We start from the raw sequence: 14,334 nt of genomic DNA on the forward strand, positions 1-14,334 counted from the left end.
GTGCTGCATTTATAAAGCATTTTACATAAAATCATGAAAACAAAAACAAAAACTGTGGATACAGATGTTCTGGAGATAATTTATTAAACACTGATATAAAACCATGAAAATTCAATTAAAAAAGTACAATGGTAAAAATTACTGTGATAAAAATCCAACCGGACCTTACACAGTCCGTGTTTCGGCGAACACGCCTTCCTCAGGGGTCCAATGGTTTGCAACCTCACATATAAAGAATTGGACTGAAGACAGTCTATTGTCTTTAAACATGTGAGCAAAGAACACCACAGACAAGTTGAAGTAGCAAAAAAAATGCTAAGCGGTGTTCTTTGCTCACATGTTTAAAGACAATAGACTGTCTTCAGTCCAATTCTTTATATGTGAGGTTGCAACCCATTGGACCCCTGAGGAAGGCGTGTTCGCCGAAACACGGACTGTGTAGGGCTCGGTTGGATTTTTATCACAGTATTTTTTATCATTGTACTTTTTTAATTGAATTTTCATGGTTTTATATGTCAGTGTTTAATAAATTATCTCCAGAACATCTGTATCCACAGTTTTTGTTTTCATCGGTGGATTGTTTTTACTATGGATCATTGGGTCTCCCCATTTTTCTTTGTTATGCTGCACATAAAATCATGAGACAGACCCTGCTCATGGGGGCTTACAATATGATATATCCAAGAGGCTCTGAGTTAAAACCTCAACAAAGTGAGAGGGAAGATCTAAAGAAGGGCCCATAGTATCACCTTTCTTTTTGCTATGTGTTAACAAATCGTGCACTCAGCACTTGGTGCTCGACCCCTTGGTCCGGAAAACAAAGACACTACACAAGCGTTTTCAACTAGTGTGGAATTTATTAGGCCGCAGCCATAACAGCACTATTACATCACAACTATCATCAATTGAGCAGACTAACCAATCAGGTATGACCACCACATGATCAGGTGCACAGCATATGCCTCTTCATCCTCTCCGAATCTGAGTTGACGTAACAGCTTCCCCTGCTCGCTGGACCTATCCCGTTCAAGGATGTGTCCTCTCATCAGCAGTACGTTGCTGTGAAGATCAGGGCCTGGCCTCCCTGCCGTCCAAGCAAGGTGACATGCCCAATTTCCTAAGCAATGTAAAGGTGTATGTCGTTGACTCATATGCTGTGCTTACCCTCCTTTCCAGTCTGGCTGCGACAGAAGTAAAGGGTGGGCGGGAGGGAAGCCGCGACCGCCTCATGTGAAGCCGGATCGAAAGGGGCGACCTCCCTTCCGCTCACCCTAATCTATCCTACCCCCCCCCCCCCCCCCCCTGCGCCTAGCCGATTGGCCCCCAAGGCTTCGGCCGATTTGTCATCGCTCCTCCCTATGTGGTTCGGAGCTTGTTCTCAAATCGTGCACTCAGCACTTGGTGCTCGACCCCTTGGTCCGGAAAACAAAGACACTACACAAGCGTTTTCAACTAGTGTGGAATTTATTAGGCCGCAGCCATAACAGCACTATTACATCACAACTATCATCAATTGAGCAGACTAACCAATCAGGTATGACCACCACATGATCAGGTGCACAGCATATGCCTCTTCATCCTCTCCGAATCTGAGTTGACGTAACAGCTTCCCCTGCTCGCTGGACCTATCCCGTTCAAGGATGTGTCCTCTCATCAGCAGTACGTTGCTGTGAAGATCAGGGCCTGGCCTCCCTGCCGTCCAAGCAAGGTGACATGCCCAATTTCCTAAGCAATGTAAAGGTGTATGTCGTTGACTCATATGCTGTGCTTACCCTCCACTACCCGGGATAGCGAAACCTCGCTTATCGCGGGTTCCCCCCAAGTGCTGTAGCTGCGGCCTATATGATACCCACTGCATGGGTATGCAAAGGTACTGATAACTTTTCGTACTGAATCGCCTCAGGTACTGATAACTTTTCGCAATGAATCGCCTCGGTGTAATGAAATAACTTTTCGCAATGAATCGCCTCAGTATAATGAAATATATACGCAACCCACTGCACGGGTACAGCGTCGCAATGAATCGCCTCAGTGTAATGAAATGTACGCAACCCACTGCACGGGTACAGCTCAAGGTACGGGTAACTTCATCAACTGATATATGCAAACTTCATAAACTGATATTTGCCAAGGTCCTGCTAACTTCATTGTCTCAGCTTACTCAAGTTATATATGCAACAAACAATAGCCAGCAATAGCATATAATGGCCAATCGCATATAATAGCGTAAAATAGCATGTAAAGAGCATACAATAGCCAGCAATAGCATATAATGGCCAATCGCATATAATAGCATAAAATAGCATGTAAAGAGCATGGCCAATCGCCTATAATAGCATATAATAGCGTAAAATAGCATGTAAAGAGCATACAATGGCCAGCAATAGCATATAATGGCCAATCGCATATACTAGCATAAAATAGCATGTAAAGAGCATGGCCAATCGCATATAATAGCATAAAATAGCATGTAAAGAGCATCCAATAGCCAGCAATAGCATATAATGGCCAAGTGCATATAATAGCATAAAATAGCATGTAAAGAGCATGGCCAATCGCATATAATAGCATAACATAGCATGTGAAGAGCATCCAATAGCCAGCAATAGCATATAATGGCCAATCGCATAGCATGGCCAATTGCATATAATAGCATAAAATAGCATGTAAAGAGCATCGAATAGCCAGCAATAGCATATAATGGCCAATCGCATAGCATGGCCAAGTGCATATAATAGCATAAAATAGCATGTAAAGAGCATGGCCAATCGCATATAATAGCATAACATAGCATGTGAAGAGCATCCAATAGCCAGCAATAGCATATAATGGCCAATCGCATAGCATGGCCAATTGCATATAATAGCATAAAATAGCATGTAAAGAGCATCCAATAGCCAGCAATAGCATATAATGGCAAGCCAGCAATAGCATATAATGGCCAATTGCATATAATAGCATAAAATAGCATGTAAAGAGCATAGCCAGCCATAGCATATTGTGATAAGCCTAGCCAATGTAGAGCACATGTGATGTGATGATAAGCGTTGCCACTGTACCGAGGAGCACATGCAATGTGCTGATAAGCGTTGCCAATGAGCCGCTGATGTTGTATATTGCTGATATTGTGCTGCCGTAGAAGCTGGCGCTGCAGTTGAGGCCGTGGAAGCCTCTGCTGCTGTATATTGCTGATATTGTGCTGCCGTAGAAGCTGCCGCTGCAGTTGAGGCCGTGGAAGCCTCTGCTGTGATAAGCCTAGCCAATGTAGAGCATTTGCGATGTGCTGATAAGCGTTGCCAATGTACCTAGGTGCTGAAAGCCTAGCAACTGTATGTGCTGATAAGCCTAGCCAATGCACAGAGGAGCATGCATGTGCTGATAGGCCGTATAGAGGAGCACATGCAATGAGATGATAAGCCTAGCAAATGTACAGCGGAGGAGCACATGCAATGTGCTGATAAGCCTAGCAAATGTACAGTGGAGCACATGCAATGTGCTGATAAGCCTAGCCAATGCGGAGCCCATGCGACGTGCTAATAAGCCTAGCCAATGTATCTAAGCCTAGCCAATGTGCTGATAGGCCGTATAGAGGAGCACATGCCATGTGCTGATAAGCCTAGCAAATGTACGGGGGAGCACATGCAATGTGCTGAGAAGCCTAGCCAATGTACAGAGGAGCGCATGCAATGTGCTGATAAGCCTAGCCAATAGCCCATGTATATAGGAGCAAATGCCATGCGCTGATAATGTACAGTAGAGCAAATGCAATGTGTTGATAAGCCTAGCCAATGTACTGAGGAGCACATCCAATGTACTGATAGGCCGAAAATGCCATGTGTTGATAAGCCTAGCCAATGTACGGAGGAGCAAATGCAATGTGCTGATAAGCCTAGCCCATGTACTGAGGAGCACCTCCAATGTACTGATAGGCCTAGCCAATGTAGAGAGGAGCATATCCAATGTACTGATACAGAGGAGCATATCCAATGTACTGATAAGCCTATGTAGGCCTAGCCTGTACAGAGGAGCATAACCAATGCACCGATACAGAGGAGCATATCCAAACTGTACATAGGAGCACATGTAATGTGCTGATAAGCCTAGCCCTTGTACAGAGGAGCATATCCAATGTCCTGCTACAGCGGAGAATATCCCATGTACTGAAAAACCTACCCGATGTACAGAGGAGCATATCCAATGTACTGATAAGCCTAGCCTGTGTGTAGTAGGTCTGGAAGTACTGCAAGCCGTAAGGGAGGCATCGGACATAATGTCCCGTAGATGCTGTTGAGGTAAAGTAAACTCTCCTTCTGAAGGTCTTATAAATCCCATATGTAAGTCGTTAAATGGATAAAGCGAAAGTAGACCCCTTAAGGTCCCAGCTTCTATCCCTTTATAACTTTCATATAACCAAAGTAAAATTGTTCTATCTGTAGCCGATATGTGAGCACGCCGATTCCATTTATATCCCTCTAAAGCCCTGTCCCTTCGTGCATCGAACTTACCTCCCAGATGCTGATTATCGTACTGCCGCTGATTGCGAGTACAGGATTCCAGATATCAGCTGTTGTGGTCTCTGGTAATCAAGATAGTATGAATAGCCTGGGACCAACAGCGGCTGTGCTGGTAACATCGGCTGTGCTGGAGGTGGATATGTCGGTGCTGGTGCAGAAGTCGTTGGTGCACCGTTTGAACCCCGTGCTGAAGTATCTGCCTCTGGAACTCCGCCATTAAGGCAACTAGATCTTGCTGGGATTGTGCTGCCGAAGAAGCTGGCGCTGAAGTTGAGGCCGTGGAAGCCTCTGCTGTTAGAGCCGCTGATGTTGTGTATTGCTGAATTTGTGCTGCCGTAGAAGCTGGCGCTGCAGTTGAGGCCGTGGAAGCCTCTGCTGTTGTATATTGCTGAAATTGTGCTGCCGTAGAAGCTGCCGCTGCAGTTGAGGCCGTGGAAGCCTCGGCTGTTAGAGCCGCTGATGTTGTGGCACGCGTAGTCCTAGTCTTTTTCTGACTAGTCGCTGAGGGCTGTATCTGAGCTGCTGGTTTTGCTCGTGGCTTACGTTTTGCTCGCGACTTACGTTGAGCCAGCATGTCTATAAGAAGTACTAAAAGAATAGAGACAGTGAGGCTGGCTCTATAAATATGCATAAGATAGACGTATACAGACGTCAGTAACAAAGGCAGGCAAGAGAAACCGCTGGAGACCAGCGCGTTGGTGCCACGTTGCATAGCATATACAGATAGCCAGAGAACCAGATGGAGACCAGCGCGTTGGTGACACGTTGCATAGCAAATACAGATAGCAAGAGAACCAGCTGGAGACCAGCGCGTTGGTGCCACGTTGCATAGCAAATACAGATAGCAAGAGAACCAGCTGTTCTTGTTGAGGCTGTGCGGCCGTAAAAGCGCAGAAGCCGGTGCCGCTGTTGAGGCCGCAGAAGCCGCTGTTGAGGACGCAGAAGCCGCCGTCGAAGCCAACGCTGTTGTTGTGATGCGTGTGGTCCTAGTCTTTCTTTGACTCTTAGCTGTGGGCTTTTCTGCAGTGCTGGTTTTGATCGAGGCTTACGTTGAGCAGGCATGGCTATAATAAGTACTAAAGAATAAAGACAGTCAGTACAGGCATACATGGATTGGAACCCGAGACAGGCCCTAATATTAGTAAGCCCTCCTTCTGGGATCATGCTTAAATACAATATAGGACTCAAGCCATCAGAAACTCCAGTTGGAGAAAGAGCATTGCTGCTAAGTTGTAGGTATCGCATATAGTGGGATCGGAATAGCATATAATGGCAGCTAATAGCAGATAAGAGCCTTTACATAGGCTATAAGAGCCTTTAAATAGCATATAATGGCCTCATGGCATAGCAAATAATTGCCTCATAGCATAGCATCAAATAGCCTTTTATATCAAAAGCATTTTAATAACAAGCATATAATAGCCTAATAGCATAGCATTAAATAGCATTTTATTAACTAGCATATAATAGCCTAATAGCATAGCATTAAATAGCATTTTATTAACTAGCATATAATAGCCTAATAGCATAGCAACTAATTGCCTAATCGCATAGCATCAAATCGCATTTTATTAACTAGCATATAATATCCTAATAGCATAGCATTAAATAGTATCTTATTAAATAGCATATAATTGCCTAATAGCATAGCATTTAATTAAATAGCATATAATAGCTGTAGATAGCGTATAATTGCCTAATAGCATAGAATTTTATGGTATTTTATTAAATAGCATATAGTAGCCTAATAGCGTAGCAAATAATTGCCTATTAGCATAGCATTAAATAGCATTTTTTTTTTTTATTTTTTTTTATATAGCATATAATAGCCTAATAGCATAGCAAATAATTGCCTAATAGCATAGCATCAAATAGCATTTTATTAACTAGCATATAATAGCCTAATAGCGTAGCATTAAATAGCATATAATTGCCTAACTTAATAAATAGCATTTTATTAACTAGCATATAATAACCTAATAGCGTAGCATTAAATAGCATTTTTTTAAATAGCATATAATTGCCTAACTTAATAAATAGCATTTTATTAACTAGCATATAATAGCCTAATAGCGTAGCATTAAATAGCATTTTATTAAATAGCATATAATTGCCTAACTTAATAAAGAAAACATTAATATTGGATTTAAAGGTCACCCAAAATTTTTTTTTTTTTTGAGGAGAATAGTATTCAAACAATGATATCAAGCAGGACAAATCCTGTTTCTCAGTAGAGAGAGCACAGTGCAAGCAAGCTATGCGCTCTCATGTGAGCACAAGCCACAGGTGAAAGTCTCGGCCGCATGGCCAGCAAAAGCCTGCTTGAACCCGAGGTACAGTCCACGAGGTGCCGCACTCTCCATGGCCGATACGGCCGCTCGCACGGAGAACTTACCAGCTATGTGGCCGGGGTCATAGCGAGGGTCATTGCGAGCGTGGCCCGCGCCTGACCACGTTGTGACGATTGAGGCGCGGGCCTCGTGGTGCCGCACTCGGGCATCTACCACTGGCCCGCCCCCCTCCTCACGGGGTGAAGGAGCGCACGGCGATGGGGGGCCAGGCCGACTACCACCTCCCGGAGTGAGGGCCCGAAACTCCGGTCGGCGGCCTGTCTTCCTTTTTTTTTTTTTTTTTTTTTTTTTTTTTTGCAGAGGATCGTCGCCGCGACGCTCAAGGCCGGCGCGGGGCCACGTGGAGTCACACCCACCACCATCGGGCGCCGCACTCGCAAGCCGCCTGCCCCAACGCTGCCCAGGGGAGTCGTTGGCATCCAGCGCCGGCGCCCCAGAGCGCCGGTCGGCGCCGCGAGCCGCCTGCCCCAACGCGGCCCGCGGCTGAGGAGGAGGGGAGTCGCAGGCCCTGAGCGCCGGTCGCTGGTTGTCGGCGCCGCTGGCCCCAACACGGCCAGCGGCTGGGTGAGTGGAGTCGACGTCCCAGCCCGCCCGGTGCATCCGCCCTCCCTGTCCGAAAGGCAGGAGAGAGAGAGCAGGAGAGAGAGCAGCAAAGGTGGCTCAGTGCGGCCGCAGGCTGCCATGCTGCCTGGTTCGGGGAGGGAGCATGGCAGCTGGGAGGACGCGCCTCAAATCCCCCTCCCCCACCGCCGAAGTGCTCAGGCGCGGCGGCTCCACTGAGACGTTCCAATCCCGCAGGCATACGAGGGAGCGTCTCGGCGGGCCCCGCTAGGCCGCGACACCACAATGGAGACTCGGGGTGTGATGCTGCGCGCCGCTCCGCAGGGGTGAGTGCACGCCGGGAGCGGATCGAGCCGGCGACACACGTGAGGAGACAAACCCAGAAACTAGGAGACACGCTGCCATGGTCTCCCGCGATCTCCCTTCCGCTCCCCATGGATCGGGGACTGCTCCTCGCCGCGTGTGCAGCCAGGTGAGAGACAACTCCACTATTGCAGTGGATGAGCGGAAGGGAAGCCGCGACCGCCTCATGTGAAGAACATCTGTATCCACAGTTTTTGTTTTCATCGGTGGATTGTTTTTACTATGGATCATTGGGTCTCCCCATTTTTCTTTGTTATGCTGCACATAAAATCATGAGACAGACCCTGCTCATGGGGGCTTACAATATGATATATCCAAGAGGCTCTGAGTTAAAACCTCAACAAAGTGAGAGGGAAGATCTAAAGAAGGGCCCATAGTATCACCTTTCTTTTTGCTATGTGTTAAAGAGGGATGTTCCAATTCTTCATTAGAAGAACAGTTCAGAATAGATAGGATTATTTGTTATTTAATGAAAGCACATGATTGTTAAAAAAAATCAGGTGCAAATCAAATTAAATAATGATATTTGATAAAAGTAAAAACTTAAAACAAAATGCCAACTTGCTCAAAGGATATCCAAATAAAACCTGATATGGCGATATTTTGGCAAAGTATACAACAGAGGATAAAACGCTATAATATGAAAAATAAAAGTCAAAGTTTAAGTATTTATGTGCATATATATGTATGTATGCATAAAAGGGGGAGGGAGAGAGAGAAAGAAATTGCATTTTATACAAATTTTTAAATACTAAAGCCATATTAAAGAGTTTTTTGTATACTGTTCATCAAAGGCCAAGGACTTTGGTGAACACTATGAAAATTGTATATACTGTAAACATCAACAATACTCCAACTAAACAGCATTGCAAAATACATTTTGTTGAAAAAGTAAACAAGCAGCAAGTTCTGCAAAGCATTGCTTGACATTAATTTTGATACAAATGACCCACATTTGTTTAAGGTCTCCTTTTACGAAGGTGTGCTACGGGTTTTACCGCACGCACCGGATTAGCACGCGCTAGCTAAAAATCTACTGCCTGCTCAAAAGAAGGTGGTAGTGGCTAGCGCGTGCATTTTAGCACGCGCTGGTCAGCGATTTAAGGCCCTAGCGCGCCTTTGTAAAAGGAGCCCTAATTGACATTAACAGCCTAAGGGGCTCATAATTGAAAGAGAAAAACATCCAAAAACTGGCCTAAGTCGGCACTTGGACAAACATTTCTCAAAAACGTCCAAGTGCCGATAATAAAAACGGATTTTGGACATATTTCTAAACGACTAGGCCTTCATAGTGCCACTGAACGACCAAAGCTAAACGGGGCGTTTCGGGAGGCGTGTCAAGGGCGGGAATTGGGCGGGACATGGGCCAGCTTAGACTTAGTCGTACAGCATGTATAACCAAAAGTTATACAGCCCACGATCGACGGAACTTGGACGTTGTGACTTAGACTATGTAAAACATGGTCTAAGTCACAAAAACCCACCTAAAGTCACCAGAGAAGCACTGCAAACACATAAAACAGACCCCCACACACACTGTCCCATTGATCCCCGACCCTCCCACCCCCATAAAAATATTAATCACACCTTTAAAATTCAGCCTCCAGACCATCATCACCTGGCCACCTGGCATAGGAAAGCCTAGTCGTCCAGCCCAGAGGCAGCTTAAGTCATCTTGGGGGTGGGTTAGGGACTCATGAGGAGGACCCATGCCCATAAGCCCCTGTAATCACTGCATTGATCCTTAAACATGTGCACTCCCCTATACACCCCCAAAACCCTTTTGTACTGGCATTTATGTGGCTCCAGCAGTCATAAGGGCTTTTGGGGTGGTAGATAAGTGGATCTAGAGGATTCTGGAGGTGGTTTGGGGGGCTCACCGTAACCTATAAGGGAGCTGTAGGAAGAAGAAGACATGGCACCCTTTTTGTGAAGTTCACAGAAGTGCCCTGTAAGGTACCCCACTATTTAGGTGGCATGTCTGGGTGTGCAGCCCATCACTTTGCAGACCTCTCCCACGTCCAACAGGGCTTGTTCTAGGCGTTTTGGACTTGGACAGAAAGTTGGACGACAATGTGGTATAAAGATAGACGATTTAGTGGCTTGGACGATCAGCTCGGCAGGACGTATAACTAGACGATTTTAGAAACGAAAAAATAGTTGGACGTATCTTTCGAAAATGTGTCTTAAGCTGTTTTTTACTTTGGACGACTTGCAAGATGGACATAAACGGACTTAGACGTCCCTTTCGATTATGCACCTCCAATTCTATAAAAAGTGCTAAAAACAATGCGCATAAATTTGGGCAAATTCCCAATTTAACTGGGATCTTAGCAAGCAATTATTGGTGCCCATTGGTGCTCTTTCATCATTGTCACTCTTCCACCTTAGTTCAGTCAATTATTTTATCTCATCTCGATTATTGCAATGTTATTTACCTTGGTGTTACAAAAACTTGCCTCTACAGATTGCAATGAATTCAAAATACTGCTGCAAAATTGATTTTGGGGAAATGTAAATTTGATCACGTGACGCCGTTGTTTCAGAGTCTTCATTGGCTCTCAGTTTGTTTTAGAGTTCAATTTAAGTGTGCCTGTGTTGTTTTAAAAATTTTACATGGTATTTTTCCTCTATCCTGGAATGTTTATAGATTTTCGTTTGCAAGAGGTGATCAACAATTCAAATTATCTCTTCCTTCCAAAAAAGGGATTAAGGGAGTTAAGTTTTTCAGTCACTCTCTGATTTTTAAGCTATCTCAACTGTGGAATGACTTTCCACTTCTTTTAAAGAGTTCCGGCTCACTTCAACCTTTTCGCAAATCCTTAAAAACTACTTTATTTGCTAAACACTTTGAAAATTAACTACCAAACTTAGGGGTCATTTTACAAAGGCGCCGTAGCGGTTTAACGCGCGGAATACCGTGCGTTAAACCGCCTGCCACGCTAGTACCTAACGCCTCCATTGACAAGGCGTTAGGATTTTAGGCTGCCGCGGGAGTTAGCGCTTGATGAAATGTCCGACGCGCTAACCCCCGTAGCGCGCCTTGATAAAAGGAGCCCTTAGTCTTATTCTTTTCTGGTTTTTTATTCGTTAACTTAACTATTGTAAACCGAGTCGAGCTTTCCTTGAATGATGACTTGGTATATAAAGTCAAGCATTAGATTACAATGATTTATACCACATTTCAGTTGGTTTAAATGGCTGTGCCTAAAGTTAAACGTGGTTCCTGATGTCAAGTGCTGTTCTATAGGCGGAGCCTAATTTTTGAGTGCCATTTATAGAATAGTGTTTAGTGCTATTTCTTTCAGTGACAATTTTTCAGCAAAGTGTTCCACATCCGTGCTCCTTCACTGTATAACATAGAAGAAGGCAGGCACGGCCAAGTAGAAATAAACAATGCCAACCCAAAGTGAAAGACACAAAAAGAAAAGACGATTGATAGCACTGGTGGAAGCATGGAAACGTTTCATTCTGAATAAGCCCCTGTGGATTTATGGCAGCATCGTGGGTTTCAATATAATACAACTGGGTAATTGAATAAATTGAATATTGTTCCAAAGGAAATGTAGCACAAACAGCAAAAAAGGAACAGTAATAGTTATTAATACAGTTTCAAAAATGGCGTTTAGAATCCAAAAGTAGAGTAAAATAACTCAGCATAGGGAAAAACCCTTTTATAAATTTTCATAGAATCAATCATTGCACCATCTTGTTAGAATAAATGATTTTTAAATAACTTCATAGATTCATAAGTTTCATAAAAGGGTTTTTCCCTATGCTGAGTTATTTTACTCTACTTTTGGATTCTAAACGCCATTTTTGAAACTGTATTAATAACTATTATTGTTCCTTTTTTGCTGTTTGAGCATCGTGGGTTTGTCAAAAGTTAGCATTAAGTTTCAAGTTCCAAGTTTATTGAGTTTTAATATACCGACCATCAGCAAGTATCTGGCCGGTTTACAATAAAAATGTAAAAAGATAAATAATTAAAAAATAATAAAAGTGCACACCAAGGACATAAACAGGACAGACATGGAAGTGAGGGAAAAAGGGAAATGGGAGGGGAGAGTTACATGTTAAAAGAAGAAGGGAGAGAGAGGGGAGAGGGTAAAACATATGGGGGCGGGATCGCTTTATAAAAGCGGTTTGCTGAATAAGGAAAAAAATAAATTTAAAAAAATAACAAAAATAAAAAAAAAATAGAAAAGAATGAGAAGTTTACTCCTGTGGAATATAATCATCAGGAAACAAAAACATCTTCTACAAACTCCCACATGCCCATTAAACACTTGGGGGAGGGAACTTTTACCCTTTAAAATGCAGTAAATTTTGCACTTACCAAGCTAAAGATACAAAAACCAGAATGCTGTTATTACAAAGGCTGTGCAGTAGCTGTTGGGAGCATGTCCGGTATTCTTCCTGCACTTACCACATACACAAGCTCCCCATTGCACATTAACATCAAGTACATTTAGCATACATGCAGCTATTGCTACTTTTTGAGGGGGTGTTAAGTATTCCTGCACTAAGGGCCAGATTCTCTAAATGGCACCGTTGGCGGCGGCCACACTAAAAACGGTCACCGTGACGGTGCTGTTTAGAGAATAGCACCTCTGGCAATGGTAGGCACCAGAAATGTAGGCCGGGGTTTTCAAGGCCCACATTTCTGGTGCATATCTTTGACGTGAATTGCGCTAATGCGACTGACATATCTGCAAGCCTATAACCAAATGCTTAAAAGAGACGCACATAAAAACTCTTTCCATTGAAAATTTCAAGGAAAAACATTTAAAAATTGAAGGATTAATGGGATTTCATATTCTCCAGTGTGTATTATAGTGCCAGAGTCAATTTCTAGTACATGTTTCCTATCTATGTGATACCTTCTTACTGACTGCCTCTAAGAAGCTGATTAAAAAATAAAACTGAGAATATATATGTTTGTGTTTTGGGTCTATTAAATATTGGTCCCAAAAACCTCTCCCGAACAGATGTTCCTCTGCTCCTAAAATAATCATCTTTATTTCCTCTAGCCAGCTTAAATGTTTCCCTAGCCCTTGTTGTCTTCTCTTACTTCTGGTTGAATGGCAGATTCAACAGAGGCCAAAAGGTCCAGCATGGCAAGCATGGCTCCAGGATGAATGACCACTGCATCAGAACCCTGGAGAGATGATATTCCAGCATGCAGCTTCAAATCAGCAACATTTTTAGGAGGGTACACAGGGGGAGTTGAAACAGAATGATAGACGTGTCTGTTGGGAGGGGAAAAAAAACAAGTTTTTTTTAGTCATGAACAAGCATTCCCTTCACAATTATGCAACCGAATGTAGTATTCTGAGCTGGTGATCAGAAATGGTACTGCTGGGCACATTTTAGCACTGCAGTCTGGAACATGGCTAGCTGATTCTATATATGAAAAACAGATGCTTGATATCAAATGGAACAGATCTAGAAACCATTCTGAAATCTGAAAAATTACTAGCTGGTTTATCACAGCCATTGTCACTATTTTTCTCTTCTTTTATTACTATTAGCATAAAGAACTATGCTTTGCAGTTTTATTTTTCAGAAAAAAATGTGTCTGATAGCACAGTTGCTTTCAGACATGAACATAATTTCAGTCTACATTGCTAAGGCTCACTTGAAGAAAATCAAGATGCTCGGTTTCCATGCAGCATGCATGTACAGTAAGATATATAGGCTGCCTTGGCTCTGTTTTCCTAACCAGTGCAACCTTTTGGAATTGAGAGGGGGACTTGCCTTCCTTCATTAAACAACCAATGGTCCCCACTCTCAAACAATATCATTATAATAACTATAGCAAAGCCCAAGCTAAGCTGTCAGCTTTCAATAAATAGTTACTGAGAAGATTTTGACAAGACCACAAACAATTCCCTCCCCCATAGATTTTAATTTCTAATCTTATCTGGAAGTCATATACCATAAATATTACAAGAACCAGAATGTTTCATTATCATAACATCAGCACAAAAAGAGACTTCAATGCATAAATTCACTGATATAAACAAAGCAGTTGCCAGGTATACATATATGAATAAGACAGTCACAGCACAGAACATAAAAATGATTTCTTTCTCTCACACTCTACACCATGGTTTCATAAGCAGATCCTAGAGACCTTGTAGTAATTCAGGCCTTCAGAATATCCATACAATACTATAAATCTCTATGTATTAGGAGAGACCCAGGGTATACAAATTTATAATCATGCATATCTAGTGTGACCGATGTTTTGAAAAGCTGACAGATTGTATAGTTCTCAAGCTTGCTTCAAACACTCCCTCTTTTTCCTCTCCCATTCTTCATACATATGTATAAATGAGTATATAAATATAAGGCAGTTAAAGAGTGGTATATGAAAATGAGAGGAATGAGGGGCGAGTATGAAATAAAGCAGCAAGCGAGTTAAAACATGTTGTGACATGTCTCAAGGTTACTCATGCACAGTTGTGACTCAGTGGGGGTCTACCATTCCAAGAGACAGGATGTCAGGAGAGTCCTTGTGTGAATCAAGTAAGAAACTG

The 14,334-nt window shown here is 43.2% G+C and overlaps 1 protein-coding gene across 5 annotated transcripts in view; it reads right to left on the bottom strand.

Moving 5' to 3' along the window:
• Positions 1 to 14,334, bottom strand: part of WDFY3 (WD repeat and FYVE domain containing 3) — a 642,313-nt gene that overhangs the window by 301,490 nt on the left and 326,489 nt on the right. For all 5 annotated transcript variants that reach the window (XM_033914678.1, XM_033914667.1, XM_033914648.1 and 2 more), the window contains one exon: positions 12,864 to 13,041. In XM_033914678.1, the coding sequence (XP_033770569.1) occupies positions 12,864 to 13,041 (178 nt within the window). The remainder of the gene's footprint in view (positions 1 to 12,863; positions 13,042 to 14,334) is intronic.

The sequence above is a fragment of the Geotrypetes seraphini genome, chromosome 1 (genome assembly GCF_902459505.1).
Source record: "Geotrypetes seraphini chromosome 1, aGeoSer1.1, whole genome shotgun sequence".
Classification (NCBI taxonomy): Eukaryota; Metazoa; Chordata; class Amphibia; order Gymnophiona; family Dermophiidae; genus Geotrypetes; species Geotrypetes seraphini.